Genomic DNA, 17,251 nt, shown 5'->3' on the forward strand with positions numbered 1-17,251 from the left:
CTTCCATGCATTCTATAAAGAAAGCTATCCTTTATTGGATACTTTTTCTGAGCACAAGCAAAGTCAAGAGAGCAGGTGTTATTGTGATAAACAGCATTTATGAATGTATGTAAGCCGCAGCTTTGAATGCTTGTGTTTACATGCACTAGTACATGAAAGTAAGACCTACAGGCTTTGCCAATACTTTTTTCAATCCTGTGCTCACCGTGGAGAGTTTTGTATCTTTCCCAATCTGGATAAAAGGAGTGGATGGACCGACTAAGGGAAGAAATAGACATGTGCTGGTTAAAGAATACTTCCTAGGCTCCAGATCATAAGTCTTCATTTAAACACAAGGCGCCACGCCAGGTGCATGTTAAATTGCAATTACAATGCAATCAAATCCACTGCACTTTTCAAAACCAGGAATTTTGTTTTTCTCTGGACTTTCACACATCCAAAGATGTCTTCAATGTGGCCCTGTGCACTGGAGCCTGGAGAGAGATGCAGAACACCTCCATTCAAGAGGGAGCCAAGCACCACGAGATCATATTGTAAAGTAATGCTGGAAGTTTCTCAGTAACAGCAGGTATGATCTTACGGAAAGCCAAAGGAGAATCTGTTTACAGTGCATGACTGTGGAAGCTGGAGTTTGGTTTGCAGTTGTCTCAAGTGTTGGTGGATGATGAGTATTATAAAACAGGACTACAAGCCCACAATTCATAGTAAAGCACTTGAACTGAAGCAGCGTATCACACATGGACCTAGGAAACTTGGCAGCTAGTGAAACCCGTCAGCTACAAAGTCTGGAGAAGCGGGGTAACCTCGTTCTTCCTGAAGAAGGGCCTTGTTTTTTTAGTTCAGCGGCGGTGCAGTGAAAGGGCTGGAAGCAGCACCTATCAATACTGAAAAAGCGGCAGTGGGAACATTCCTGCTGCTGCCGTTCATAGTCCCTTTTTGCCATTTTGTTTTAAAAACAATAAAGATGTTGCTGCTAGCCTTGTGCTGCCGACTTTAGAACTGGGCCAAGTTCAAGTCTCGGCGTCGGCTCAACATCCTGTGATTCTGGGTAAATCACTTAATCTCCTAGTGCCTACCAAATATGTGTAGTGTAACTCGTGGTATACCAGGCGCACTGCTAATGATAAAAGTATTAATATATTCTCTTTGTGAAAACACACTTTTGAAATAATGTAAACATGAAAATAATCATGAAGTTATTAACACAATAATTGAGCTCACAATTCTCGAAGCTGATAAACAACGTTTTTATGTTGCATGCGAAAACATTTTTTCTATGTTTGACCAAGAAAACACTATTTACATGAATAACGTAAACAATAGTGATCTGTTATCAGCACATTAATCAATGTACAAAAAAAGAACAGAGCACTTCAGAAGATTGTTTCTGTGCCTAATGCATTTTGGGATGTATTCCCTTCTTCAGGGGCACTGTAAAACTAAGAACACAAGAAAAACAAAAAAATAAACTTCTTTGTTGCTTTACATCCAATTATAAGTGACTAGATTCTATAAGTTTACATGGTCAGGAAATTGTTAATTAATTATACTTCAATGCAACCAAGGAGTGGAGCCACAGATGAAAGAAAGAAAAAAAGGAAAAAGATGTCCTCATATAACTGCTTGTAGTCAATTGTTGAAAATGAAAATGTGTACCACCGTGACAAGAAGTGAAAATAGATCAAGCAAGCAAGGAAACTTAAACAATAAATGAGTCATCCGTGTGTTAAAGGGTGATGACCTTGAAGAAATAGAAAAACATGTGATTACGCAAACTAACTGGTGTAATACGTGGATATTAACAAAGACAGATGGAACACTCACTGATATCCTGTCGCCAAATGAATGTAGATTCCAGTGTACAAATCTACGCCCTGTAGAAACATATTTGTAATATGTTTTATATGTCTATGTATTTAGTAGTTTTATTTGTGCTTTTTCAGCCCTGACGAAGTTCATATGGGAACGAAACGCGTTGGCTGAGACCTTTTTAAAGATTGAAAATACAGGACTTTTTCAAAATACGACAGCCTCCTTGGACTGGTGCACCATCCTTTCTTACAGGATTTGGTATCTGTCTCGACAGTGGAGCGTTTTGTGGCTAGCTCCGGATATTTTTGTGCACAGCGTCATACTGACTATCCGATACTGAAATTTAAGTGCGAAACCCTGGTCAGCCACAGTTGTGTTGTTCATATCGCAGTAACCTGGGGCCCGATGTAGGTCGGTCGGTAACGGCCGAAAATCGGTATTTTCGGCCGTTACCGACCGGTATTTTAGAAATGGTATGTAGGGCCACATATTTTACAGAATCGGTAAATTTACCAATCGGTAAATTGACCGATTCTGTAAAATACCGAATCGGTATTTCTACCGATTAGGTAAATTTGATATGTAGGTGGGACTCTTCTGAGTCCCACAAGCCTTACTGAATCGGTATTTTAGCATCAAATTCAATTTGATGTTAAAATACCGATTCCGGTGTGCATGCACATGTGTGCATGCACACCTATGCCATATGACAGGCAGACCTGCCCTTAGGGCAGGTATGCCTGCCACATGGCACCCGAGCCTCTTTTGGCGGTGCCAGAGGGTGTCAAAGTGACACCCCCTGCACCCTTGTGTAATTCTGTATTTACCGATTCGGTAAATACCGAATCGGTAATGCCCATTCATTCCTATGGGCTTCAAAGCCCATAGGAATGAATGGGCATTACCGGTCGGTATTTACCGAATCGGTAAATACAGAAATTTTACCGATTCGGTAATAGGAACATCTGGATGCTCCTACATGTCCCCCCTTCTTATTTACCGATTCTTAGTTACCGAATCGGTAAAATTCGGTAATTAAGATTCGGTAAACAAGTCCTACCTACATCGGGCCCTAAATGTCTATCTGCTGTCTTGAAGCAAGAAGGAGAGGTTTTTCTTAGCCGACACTGCCACCTGCTGGTTAGTATGGGGTACTGCTCTCAATAAAACCTATCCATGGAAGATTTAACAGTGCTGTTGACCATGTCCGTAACGAGGTACGACGGCAATGTAAATTACAAGATTTTTTTAAATTCTCCTAAAAAAGTAGGGAGTTTTTTTTCCAGGAAACAGAGTCCCCTTCGTTTGATCGGGAAGTTTACTAAAACAGAGCAAAGCATTTCGGGAAATGGAAAAAGGGATGGAGTGAGGGCGTCGTGCACCACTTATGAAGAGGTGCAGGACTTGGTATGTGTGCCTTGTGTTGTAGTCATGAAGTAAAAGCCTTCGACCGCCAAGTCAGGAAAGAGGGCTTGCCATGGCATGGAATAAAACACGATACTGCGTTTAGTTAGGTCGGCAAAAAACACATAGCTAGCTTGGACTAGACGACATGGGACGGGAAAAGTGCCAGAAATGAATGGCTGTAGCAGCCGTGCACATAACAGTCCTTTTTGTGAAGCACAAAATGGCAGGGGTGATCAGAATGTTGTTACGTGCAGGGTTTGCCAGCCTGTGTGTAATCTGAAGACGTAAAGTGCAGAGAGAATATTCTAAGAAGGCAATATAGAGAATTGTTCCCACAGGGGTTGAAAAACAACGCTGGAAGGTTGGCGGGTGAAAGAAGTTATCACATTACACTGAAACAGTCAGGATTGAAGGTGGTGCACAAGGCACAGAGTATTCCAACAACAGTATACAACAAATTACAATCTGGATGATATATTGATTTGTAGTAGTGAACAACCAAAAGCATTTATAAGGATTGAGTTATCTATAAACATTTTACTGTGGGAGCCAAACCCTGTTTAACAATGAGGGGAAGGGGTTTTGGTGTATTTCTATGTCAGTTTCTAGTAGAGCTGTTACGTGGCGTACATGTTACACGAGGTACGACATGGAAATGTTCTGTTTTCAATATAGAGGTTATAGCGTGGTGGTGGGGTTTTACAGAGATTTCTGTTCTAGACGTTCTGCACACGGCATAAGATCAAACCATTAGCACTTAATTTTATTTACCACAATAGTCTTTGCTTGTGGCTTGCTGTTTTAAAGCAATTACACTTTAAAATGGTTTATGTTCCTGGAAATTAAAATGTGATAACAGATTTTGTTACCATTGCCAGCTGCCAGTTCAGATGAAGAAGAGGAAAAAGAGAAGGTCATGGAGATGCGGGTTGCAGCTTTGGGTAGAACAGTGGGGGCCACGTTGAGCAAAAATGAATAACTGGATGAGTGCAGGACTGATGATGTACGCAGAGCAAGAAAGTAGTCTTCGGTCAAAGCACTGCTGGAGGTCACATAGATGTGGGGCATGTAAAAGCGGGGTTTCTAGGGGGGTGAGCATGTGGTTCCCCAAAACTCCTTGCAGACTCAGATTAATTCCCCAGCCCACAAAAAACATTTAGGCAGAAGCTTAACCAAGCGAAAAAGCCAAACAAAGGTTGTGGATGCGTGGTTTTGATGCTGAGGTGGAAATTGTAGTTAAGGAATACATAACTCAGTAAGTTCCTTCAATTTGGGTGTGGATACCCAAGTAGGATAAGGGAGAGGTCCAAAGCTTAATTTAAGCCAGTGGTTGCCGGCACTTATTTTTCGGTATCAGACATTTACAGAGAGGGAAAAACACACAAAGCGAAAAACACATACAGCAAAAAGATGAAAAAAACATGTTACAAAGGGAGAAAGCAGGGACCTGCAAGAGTGATATAAAGGGGCAGGAAGTGACTGGCAGTGGATTAAAGAGGCTTGAGGTGAACTGAAGACTGCACAGCTTTGGTACTGGGTCAGATGTTATTTGATTGCACTGGCCGAGGCTTCTGAGTAGAGCTTTGGGCACCGGCACTCCATCATCTACAAATTAAGCACTGCAGAGATAGAACTGGAGTTTTCATAAAACAGAAAGTGAAGGCACAAAGAAAGCTGGCACACCTTATTGTGGTGAGTCACAGCTGCACAATGGAACACCCACACATTTTAAGCTCCCTTTCAAGAAAGAGCAAGGCCTTGCACGTCACATTACAACTGCTTCACTAGCTCTGAGACTAAAAATACCGGTATATAAGTAGGCCTCCGAGTTTTCCATTTGTGCAGATGAATATAGACCGAAACCAGCGGCTTCTCCATTTGTAAGAAAAGAAAAAAATGGCCAGTAGGAGGTATTATGTGTGATTCTTAATGCTCGACAGCATCATGACAGCCTGGCAAATGTGTGTGATGAGTCACAGGCAGAGGGGATCCTTAATGAAGGTTTACACAGCTGTGTTTGTGTTTGTACTACACTGCTACTGTCTAAATGCATCTGTACTATATGTGAGTAAAGAATTGTATGTGGCGTCTAAATGCACTGAAACCCCCCAGGTGCCCAAACGTGAGTGTGCTTCAATAAGTCACAAACGTGGTGATAAACAAGCTGTGGCTTCAGGTTTTTTTCACAAAACACAAAAGTATGGATAAACACAGATAAAATCAATGAGCAATAAATGGGGATACTACCAGATGGCAATGTCTAAATAATAGACGCCATAAAACTTGGAGACCAATATCATTTAACAAAGTTTAATGTAGCAGTCAAGTGGAGCCATGTCAAGTAAGACACCTTCAACCAGCCTAGCTTCTTTGGACAACAGCATTCTGGGACTTCTCGTGGGTGCTTCTTTCTTTCTTTATACACATGGCAGACTGTTCCCAGCATGCAAAGAAGGGGTGGCTAAAGAGCCCGAACTGGCTCAAGGTATCACACGTCACTTGGCCACGTGTCACCCCCGTGCTGACATCTTGCACTCCACAAGAACAGCATCAGGGACTCGACTAGCACCGACGACGCGATCAGCACCGCTGAACACATGCACTTCCAGATCCACACAGACCCTAACTCCACCCTCAGAGGCACCCTCGTCTACCGACCCCCCGGACCCTGTCCCCAGTTCAGCGACTCCATGGCCGACTTCATCAGCATGCATGCCCTGACCTCCACCGACTATATCCTCCTCGGAGACCTAAACTTTCACCTTGAGAACAACAACAACAACAACAATAACTCCACAACCCTGATCGATAACCTCGCCAACCTCGGACTGAAGCAACTCGTCACAACGCCTACCCACTCCACCGGCCACACTTTCTACCCCGTCTTCTCCTCAAGCCCGCACGTTTCCGTCAGCCACACCACCGAACTCCTCTGGACCGACCACCGCTGCATCCACTTCGCCTTCCAGAAACCCACCACACTCCCCCGCACCCAACAGATCCCCCGCAGCTGCTGGAGCGAAATCACCGAAGACCAACTATATGCAAACCTCGCTCTCAGCCCACCCACCGAACCCTCCGACACCGACGTCACTGCCCACAGCCTCAGACGCTGGATCGAGGACTGCGCCAACACCCTCGACCCGCTGAGGAAACCCCCCCACAGAGACACCAGCAAGAGGGCCAGCTGGTTCACCTCAGAACTCCTTGCCTCCAAGCAAGCCTGCCGGAAACTATAGAAGGAATGGCACAGTGAACAAACTCCGGACAGCCACACATCACACAAGGACGCCATCCGCAACCACCACCACCTCATCAGGGCGGCCAACAGGACCTCCTTCAAAGACCACCTCGACAACAATGCACACAATAGCAAGGAGCTCTTCAACATCGTGAAGGAACTCTCCAACCCCAGCTCCAACACCAATGACATCCCGCCGTCGCAAGCCCTGTGCGACTCCCTTGCCACCTTCTTCCATCGCAAGATAGCAGACATCCACAACAGCTTCAAAACCCAGACAGCCCCAACAGACAAGAACACAACAGCCCCTGCACACCATCGACCATGACCCCCTGCTAGCCTGGGCCAGCGTGAGCATCGATGACACCACCAAGACCATGAGCACAATCCACTCTGGCTCTCCGTCAGACTCATTCCTGCACCACGTCTTCAACAAAGCAAGCAGCTCCATCGCACCCCTCCTGCACAACGTCATCAATCTCTCCCTTGAGACCACGACCTTCCCAGAGAGCTGGAAACACGCCGAGATTAACGCCCTACTCAAAAAACCTAAGGCAGACCCAAGAGACCTCAAGAACTTCCGGCCCATCTCTCTGCTCCCCTTCCCGGCCAATGTCATTGAGAAAATCGTCAACAGACAGCTAACCCGATACCTCGAAGAAAACAGAATCGTGGACCCTTCCCAGTCAGGGTTCCGCAGCAACCACAGCACTGAGACTGCCCTCATCGCCTCCACCGACAACATCAGCAATCATCCTCCTAGACCTCTCTGGCGCCTTCGACACCGTCTGCCACCGCACTCTATGCGCACGCCTCCACGCCGCAGGGATCCGAGACAAGGCCCTGGAATGGACTACCTCCTTCCTCTCCGGCAGAACCCAGAGCGTCCACCCCCCCCCATTACGTTCCAAAGCCTCCAAGATCATCTGCGGGGTACCCCTGGGATCCTCCCTCAGCCCGACACTGTTGAACATTTACATGGCACCGCTCGCACATGTCGCCCGACAGCACAACCTCAACATAATCTCCTACGCCAACGACACTCAACTGATCCTCCTCCTCACCGAGGATCCCATCACCGCCAAAGCCAAACTCCATGAAGGAATGAAGGCCGTCACCGACTGGATGAAGATCAGCCATCTGAAGCTGAACTTGGGCAAGACGGAGGTCCTCATCCTCGGCTCCAACCCTTCAGCCTGGGACGACTCCTGGTGGCCGATGGCACTGGGGGCAGCCCTGACACCCACCGACCACGTATGCAACCTGGGAATCATCCTCGACTCAACGCTCTCAATGACCAAGCAAGTCAACGCCGTCTCCTCCTCCTGCTTCGACACTCTCTGCATGCTCCGCAAGATCTACAGATGGATCCCGACAGATACAAGAAAGACAGTCACCCAGGCCCTCGTCAGCAGCAGACTTGACTAAGGAAACGCCCTCTACGCGGGAGCCCCGACCAAGCTCATCAAACGACTACAACGCATCCAAAACGCCTCGGCACGACTGATTCTCGACGTACCACGACACGGCCACATCACCCCCCACTTGAGAAACCTGCACTGGCTCCCCGTCAGCAAGAGGATATCCTTCAAGCTCCTCATCCACGCACACAAAGCACTCCACAAGACCGGCCCAGCCTACCTCAACAGACGGCTCTCCTTCTACATCCCCAACCGCCGACCTCTCACTCTTCACTGTCCAGCGCATCCCAAGAACAACCACTGGCGGGAGATCTTTCTCCCACCTCGCAGCCAAGACATGGAACACCCTCCCACTGAGCCTACGACAGACCCAAGACCTGCTGACCTTCAGGAGGATACTCAAGACCTGGGTGTTAGATCAGTAGCGGGCCCCCCCTCCGTAGTGCCTTGAGACCCTCGTGGGTATGTAGTGCGCTTTACAAATCATTGATTAATTGTGCCAGAAGACAGGTGGACGGCACGGTACAGCAAGAAGGAATTACAATTTTGTGAGGAGAATGTCTTCTATCCAAGTTGATGCTGTACTTCACCATCAAATGTCTGGGCTTTGTAGTTCAGTGGAACTTTAAAGCCACTTTACGTTACCATATTTATAGATGAAACTTTTTTTTCAAGAGGCCCGGATATTCTGTTTCAAGAAACAGGACTAGCAGTTTTAAGGAGGTGGCAATTCCTTCAATTAATAGGACAGGGCGAAATATTTTAGATGGCAGAATTTTTTTGATTTGACATGACTGCAAAGATTTGTACATTTTAAGACCACCCCGGGGGAGACCCGTAGTGCAATCTGTAAGCTTGTTTCGGACACGTCATAGCAGAAGACCCGCCTCCTCTTCCACGCCCTCAGTGTCTCAAAGTGCATGGTTGCAGGGAATCTGCTAATTATTATTGTCCAGCCCAGGGCCAGCTTTAGCGCTGGAAGCACCAGGTGCGATAATCATTATTGGTGCCCCCACACCCCATGACTGCCTCCTCGGATTCTATCACTACCACGGTGCAAAAGTGCCCCTCATCTCTCCAATCATAAGTTATTACTAAACACAGGGCCCTCCACGCCCCCCAGGTCAGCCCCATGCAGCCGTACCATTCACATTGCCTTAAAGCCGGCCTGGTCCAGCCCGCCAACATACACATGCACGAGGACCTCACAGAGAAGAACAAGCCCACTTACACATCGCTGGTGATGGAGGAGTTCCGCGACATGGTCTTGGGCGACATGTCGTAGTCGCTGTCCGAGCGGTACAGGAAGGACTCCCGCCGCTGGCTCTGTGGGAAGCTCGGATGCAGCACCAGCCCTGGACTTGCCTGCGAGTCGATGGGGCTTCGGCCGGGTGAGGGGCCATTTTCAAGGTCAAAGCTGCAAAGAGAGAAGGAAACCTGGTTAGTGGATCAGGGTGCCTGAAATGGGGGTTCGTGGTTAAACGAGCCAGGATTGAGGCCCCACTCCCAACCAACAAAGCAGAAGCGACACAGTCCCTGTTTGTATACAAGAACGATCCACATTCATGTTAACATTACTACATAAAGGAACCAAGAAACAACAAAGTTGTAAGTCAAAAGGATTGATCTCTGTACATGCACACAAGCTTGAAATGTGAGTAACTCTGCTTCACCCACGGTGGCCTTCTAAAAGTGCTGACCTCTTACTATTATTGCATTGAAGCTTACCATACTACACATGCCTGACACAGTGCGGTCTGGTTGTTTTATCTTTTGTGAAAACTCAATAAAAGATTTAAACCATAAAAGTGCTGACCTTCCTGCACTGACATACACCCTCCTCTTAGGCAGACCTCCTGGTCTTCCAAATGTGCAAATGTTTCAAAAAATATCCAGATTTCTTCACTAGACCAACAACCACTTTTAACAATGAGCACAAAGAAAAGGGACCTTCAGTAATGAAATAAGTGGGCAAATGACAAGCAACGATAAAAAGAGGACTGTATGTTAAGGGTATTGGTAGAGGCTCTCAGTATATCACCTGCTGCTAAACAAACACAGCATTTCATTAACAACTGGAAAACAGTTAGGGCCTGAACATGACTTACGCAGTGTGGGAGTGGGGCCGTCACGCCGCTCCCACACCACCAAAGCCGTGTGAGCAACGCCCGCCAGTTTTCTCGTGTCTGGCAGCGTTTCTTTGCCGGTCCCACTACAATGTTGAAAAAGGGCACCGCAATGGAGAGTCAAAGGCAGTTCCTGAACCCCGTTGTCCTGAGGCAACAGGGCACCCTATAGGGCCCCCTATGTTTCCTCTCCGCCACAGTTTTCATTGTGGGCCACCACCATGAAAACCGTGGCAGAGGGGAACTCGTAATATGCTTGGGGGTGCCGCAGCAGCACCACCAAGCATATTGCGGATCAAGACCACCGCAACACAGCCAGGGATCTCTGATCCCTGCGGTTGCGGCGGTCCCATAGCATCTGACTGCCCAACTTGTAATAGGGTGGTAAGACTGCAGGTGCGGCAGTACCGTCACCATGGCTACAGTGGTCCATGGGATCGCTGTAGCCATAATCAGGCCCTAAGAGACAATCGCCATCAGGGGTGTTATCAACCCTGAAGAATGTGTTTGCTATTGAGGGAGAATGACTACATCTACTTAAAAAAGTTTTGATAGTATGAGATTTTGAACCAATGCTCAACAAACTTCTTACGTATTACACGCGCGGAGTTCTGGAGCAAATGTGCTACTATTATGAGTTTAAGTCCAAGATTTCCAAAGCTGTAGGCTGCAGCTGGATTTTGTATACAGTAAATGTATATTAAAATACACATATAGCGCTATGTTTAATATAAGTTACTCTACACTTCATAACACACAATATTTACGGAGGAAAATCACAGACCTTGTTCTCACATTGAAAATTAGTGAATGTTTCAATTAAGAGGGATACATCCAACAAAATCAGCTATGGACAAATGGAATATTTTCTGACATACAGAAAAATGCCCCTCACTTTTAATAAGTGCACGATATTTAGAAACCACTATCAGTTTAAACAGAGCGATTATTCCACTGAAGTAAATGGATAAATGCTTTAAACTATTAACACTTTTGATTTTTTGTCTTTCAATAATTTATTGAGTAATACGTTCTGTTCCATATCTATTTTCCTAAAACATGAACATTAACATTTGTACATCTATATCTCAATTTGCATTAACTTTTGTAGCTTTGAATACCGTTTTGGCCGTCAAGAATAATGAATAAATTACAGGGTCTAAAAGAAAATGATAAAGGTCAGTTTTAGTGGTTGGCAGATGGAGGAGAACCCATCTGAGTGTTGGTTGACATTAAAGCCGCAACCATGATGGAATATATCGTCTGATAAATTTAGAGATCACCGCTGTCCCAGCGAATTGATAGGAATCACTGTCATGGCGTTCCTGTCGAGGTACAAAATGTTTGGTGTTGGCTCCATCGACTGAAAGCTGGTAGTCCTCCTGACCCTAAATAGGGCACCATTTGGTTGGCAGACAGGGCACTCTAACATTTATGATGCAGTACCTTGTACACCAAACTCTAAATCAGGCCTTGAATGTAAATAGGAGATGTGCCCATATTTAAGGGGCATTCAAAAGAGGGCAGACAGGAGAAATGAAGCCACGCATTCTACATGGAGGAAAGTATTTAACTGCGCGCAAACGATTGCAGGGAAAAGGTATTTTGGTTAGACATTTAATGAAGTGTGCACAACCGCCTTAAGGACCATAAAGGTTAGGGTGTAATTTCCGTATGAGCAAAAAGTGTTCAAAACAATGAAGTTAAACTAGAAAAATTGATAATGATTTATGATCACTTGCCCAGTTACAGTTTTTCTATAAGGTTCTACTGCCATTAATGGAACATTTCTTAATGCACACATTGTTAGCACTATTACTGTCAGCCAACTACTGATTGAATTCTAGGTAAAAGAAATAGGCCAATCAGAACCCAGCATTCCAAGAGAGCATTCCTCATTAATCTCCCAGAGTTCTCATGTATCACTAGGTGTGTGGAGGCGCTACATGCTAGTGAACCTCTGTGGGTGGAGCTTAAGCCAGATCTACAAACTCACAATGTGCCACCATGTGGCACACAATATCTGCTGTCTTCACAAGGGCAGCCGGTGAAGAGTAGGCGTTACATAGTGAGCTATAAAGCCCCACAGAGCGTAGCCTTTCCAGCTCATGTGTTGGAGGATATGCATCCGAAAAGTCCATTAAGGGGTTTGCATCCTCCCCAGGACAGAAGCCTTTATTTTAAGAGGGTAGGTGGACGGCTTAGCTTAAGGCTGACTCCCTACCAGTTGCTCCGCCCTTTCTGTTGCCGCTCCAGATTATTTTCAGCAGAAAGTAGCTGAAAGCATCTCCCCCCACCCCCCATTCGTACGAGTGTGAATGTATAAGCAATCGCTCCTGGGCTCCTGGACGACGCACCTGTGTGCCGGTTCGGGCATCGAAGCCATTGACGGTTGTTTGGCGGCCTTCTCTTCCACCCCTAACTCTTTTCTCTACTGATGAGGAAAGTTATCCCGAAACCCGAGCTATGTCTCGGGCGATATCCAAAAACCCGGGACATGTATCGGGTCTAGAGATCATTAGTTCTACAAGTACCTACTTGCACCCACTGGGGAGAACCACTCAAGAACTCCATGTACCAGAGTCCCTAGGGGCGACCCGGAGGAGGGGCTAGCGGTGTGCGCTCCATTGCGATTGCTTCTACGAGTGTGAATGTGTTTGGGTTGGTATTGGCATTTCACTGATCTGGCAGGGACAGTGGATGGTGCCAGATGCAGTTGCACACACAAATTAAGCACACGCGGGCAGGCCTGGTTAAACTGCAATAAACTTGTATGAAAAGGGTATGCTGTGGCTCCATCAATCTTATTGTTTATTTGAGATACTAATAAAGTGTTATGTATATAAAGCGCTTGCTACGCTACTTAGCAATGTTGCAGCCCTGTAAGTAACAGCTCGTAGGACTACTAGGCTGTCATTCTGTGGTAAATATGGCTGCGCTGGATGTTAGCCCATGGGCTGCAGTATACACAAGCCTCTCTGCAGCACTCGCACGACCTACTGAGCTTCCTTGCGGACTCAATAGCCCCTGGCAAGCCTGGCAGCCTTTGATAAGTGAGGTGTTTTTGTCATTTAGTACGTCTCTGGATGTGTGCTTGAATGTGCACGCCTTGATGGTGTTCACCACGCAATACGGAATCCAGTGTAGCAGCCTTCCCAGGGTTTTTGTTTCAACAGCTGGGGACCACATGCCCACAGGCTACTTGAGGAAAATGGATTATCGTAACCGGCAAGGAGAGATCTGATTGGCTCCCACCACATCAATCAAAGGTTGCAGCCCCTCAAGAGAGGCGTACTCGAGGGGGCTTCACTGTAACACCTGCCAAACACATTCCGTCTAGGTCGCCTTGATCAAGACTCCTGGTGCCTATTGAACCAGGCAAGCAAGACTAGTAGTAGTTTTCACGATGAAACGTCATGTCTTAAACTCAGATTTCAGAGATCCCATGATGTGGAGCTGCCCATGTTCCCGAGCCAAAGGATCCCGGTGATGTTTTCCCATGTTCGTCCTGTACCAACCCGCTCCATTGGCAAGAGCGTCTCCCTTGTTTGGTCCCAGCTGGTTTTACAAGACATTGTGGAATGGGGTGCTCCTGGCGCCTTGTTGCTTTAGTTTCTTCCAGCAACGATCGCCCTCGGGCAAGTGGGGCGAGGCTGTTATTCCAGGTTTTTGGTTCTAGATGTTGAGCAACAGCCATGTTAAATCTCAACACACAATATCACAATTCATAACTTTGCCAATCTATATACAATTTAATCACACACATTAATACCTAACCTCATATCTTCACAAAGACAACAGAACAAAGCTTTCCAAAAGCCAAGCAAGTCCATATGATGCAATCTAACAGTAGGTCGCCTAAGACAGCCAAAGTGCTCCTCCAGCATCCAACACCAATGAGGAAGTGAGTCAGGGCAGAAGTTGCAGCCGTGTCTTGTCCATTCACAAGCCTAAGCCCTCTTGGATGGAACAAACTCTCAGCATGACCAAAACCGGCCTTCTGATCCCCTTCTTCACGCTGAGGCAACATCTGAATGTGGGTTTGAAGAAAACTCTACATACCGGAGTAGATCAGTGTGATTCCACATTTTACACCAGGGCCACAGTTATCACTGTACTAGACTGCGGACCCGGTCTACACTTAAAAAAACCTAGATTGGGGATGCTAAGTATTTAAAATATTGCTTCAATAAGGTCATTGGGCGCCCACTAGCAACTTTACTAAAAGCAACAAAATCTTTAGTAATTCTTCAATGGAAGGATGGATTATCACCACCACTGTCATGGTTTCTAAAGCACTGTAACTCATAATGGGCATCCAAGTGCTAGAGGAGACTCGTTGCCACATGGCTAATAATGACTATGGTGGGAGAGGTGTGCGGAGACAGTTTCCCAAATTAAAATATTGCCTAGGGTTTGAAAAGAGGCTCAATACATTCAAATCAACACATTTATCACATCCCACTCCAGGAGAAACAAAAAACTCACTTCTTCCTCTTTCAATGTTAGAAATAATGTGCAAAGACAGGAGGTGCAATGTTGCTTATCATTAGTTGGTTTTGTCGTCATTCTCATATGCATACTGTTTAGTTAATAGCTTGCCTTCCTTTTTCTTATGTCTGTCCTTCCTCTGGAGCATGACCTTTTTACCATCCTTTTAAATGGCTGATTTGTATCTACCCACTGCTCACTTTTAGTAAACTACTTGTTTTCCTTTTGGTTATGCACTCCATGAAAGTGCATGTGTTTTCCGGCTCTCTACCTTGTGTGCCTCTCCCTGCCACATCCCCATTCCCCGTTGCCCGAACAAACTTCACCATTGCACAAACCCTTTTTCTAAATTTTTATTTTTTGGGAGGGCCCTGTATGTGCAATTTGCTGCCTGGCTACTCCGCAATTAAGAAGGGGCCTTCGGCTAAGAATTGTTCATTATTTTAATTATTGATCTAAGTGGCAGCCACCATTTTGGATTAATAAATAAAAATAAGAAAATGGTGCCTGCGTCATTATGCTGGTGTGTGCATGTGGAGTGATGCATTTGCTTTTTCCATATGCTGCACAGCATCTACAAAAAGCTTAGCCACAGACAATAGATCAACAAGGAAAGACCTATTGGCTTTGGCAGTGCTTGCTAATATTGAGCTTATGTTCACCACTTTTAACAGATATTGCACTGCAACATCAAATGTGAGCTTTTTTCCATGACATTATTTTTGCGAGGCCTGCATGGTATTTTTCAACCATGCAAGATACCACTATTTTGAAGCAGCAGACAAAATTTAAAAGCAACAACATGTGGTCTCGCCTGAGACAGCGAATGCTCTCTCACTTGCACTACATTTTGTTAAATAAAAGGGGGCTTGAAGCTGGCCCATTACTTAATATTCCTTCAACTCATTGTCACTCTTATTTTTCGGCTCCATATAGGTAAATATGTGTCGGTTTCATTTCTCTTCATTTGTTTCTCCCTTCTGTGGAGCATGGACTAAGTACTGATTGATTCTTTTTGATTAGTGTCCTTTCACTGCTAACACTTGGATTGAGGTACTTTTTTTTTAATCTACTTACAGGGTGCATGTGTTTTTAGGTTGTCTTGCTACTGATTTTGCTCCGCGCTGATGCTTTCACCGCATGTTTCCTATGTTCCTGTTTGTTCGGTTTTATTTTTCATCCTCTTCCTTTTAACTCTTTGGTGCAGCTTAACACCACCAGCACTTCACAAGTTGTTGTTGGTGTCACTTTTAACCCCGCCCATGCTGGTGATGGAAACGCTCCGTCACCAGCCTCGGTCGCGCAGTGCTGGTGACGGAGCGGTTCCGCCACGGCCCGCTCGGCGCGCCGCTGATTTCGCACCTGCACGGCGCGTTCTATTGAGCGGGCGGGGCCGTGATGGAACCACTCCGTCACAAGCACAGCGCGCCCGAGGCTCGTGACGGAGCGGTTCCGTCACGAGCATGGGAGCGCCGCGTGGCCCCCCTAGCGCTGCGGCGGAATTGCCGCCACAGCAAAGGGGTTAAAAATATTTTCAAAATGCATCAATGGGTTTACACTATTGCTATTAAGTAATCACTCATTTAGTATGCAACAAAGTGCTCTTTTGATACGTGTTTCGTGATTTAAAGGATATCTTGATTAAAATGTTTAATGCAAAAAACAGGGTATGTTTTAAACTGGTTTACTTTTACCCGATTATTGGTTGGCTAGAACATTCCAGTATGAAAATGACATATAGTAATGCACAATTTTGCCTGTTTGGCTGCTCCTATTGGGCTTTCTCCCATAGCTTAATGTGTATATTGTAACAAAAATGACCATATCATACAAAATATAGTAACAGGCTATATCATACTATAAATATGAAAGACCATGCCATACAATAAAAAGTCATGCCATAACATGCTATACTATATGATGAAGGTCATAACATACTATACTAAAAATTACAGGCATATCATATTATACTATACAATAGAAAGACCGGCAATACCGTACCATATCGCACTGTACTGTACCATACCATAGAATGACAAGACATACCATATCATCCTATACAATGATAGGCCATGTCATACCATATAAAAGTTAGCATACCATCATATTATAATATAATATAAAATAATAATCATTTTGTATAAAATGAGTACAACATAGCTACAAAAAACAGCCAATAGATATAGCATGGGCACGATCTATTGGGTTTGCCAATGCTTTTCCCCCCATAGCGAATGCAAGAGTGAAACCACCCTAAAAAATATAAACTCTTATGATTTCACACATCCATTCCACAGCATTAGATTTACCCAAAGATGCTTGCAGGCCAACAAGGGCTTGATGACGAGCAATGATAGTGAGTTACAATTACGACTAACCTCATTAATATTCATGAGGGAGGTCAGATACTAACCCATCTGTAATACAGATAGCACCGGTGCATATACGGCACAGAGCCATCTTAACCCCTCCCATGCTCACGACGAGCTCAGCTCGTCATGAGCCACGGTTCTCGTGTGCTCATGACGAGCTGAGCTCGTCATGACCTTTAGAACGCTCGCACGCTGGGCAAATTCCCCTGCTGTGCGAACGTTCTAAAGAATCGTCATGAGCACACGAGCACTGTGCTGCATGACGAGCTGAGCTCGTCATGAGGACGGGGGCGCTGTGCGCGCCCCCCCCCTCCCCCCAGCACAGCGGGGGAATGTGCCCAGCAGGGAAGAGGTTAACGGGGCGTTCCCTCATTTGCATGG

The 17,251-nt window shown here is 45.7% G+C and overlaps 1 protein-coding gene across 2 annotated transcripts in view; it reads right to left on the reverse strand.

Moving 5' to 3' along the window:
• Positions 1–17,251, reverse strand: part of PDE4A (phosphodiesterase 4A) — a 974,338-nt gene that overhangs the window by 274,554 nt on the left and 682,533 nt on the right. For both annotated transcript variants that reach the window (XM_078640009.1, XM_078640014.1), the window contains exon 2: positions 9,113–9,298. In XM_078640009.1, the coding sequence (XP_078496135.1) occupies positions 9,113–9,298 (186 nt within the window). The remainder of the gene's footprint in view (positions 1–9,112; positions 9,299–17,251) is intronic.

This window comes from Lissotriton helveticus, chromosome 1_1, assembly GCF_964261635.1.
Source record: "Lissotriton helveticus chromosome 1_1, aLisHel1.1, whole genome shotgun sequence".
NCBI classification, from domain to species: Eukaryota; Metazoa; Chordata; class Amphibia; order Caudata; family Salamandridae; genus Lissotriton; species Lissotriton helveticus.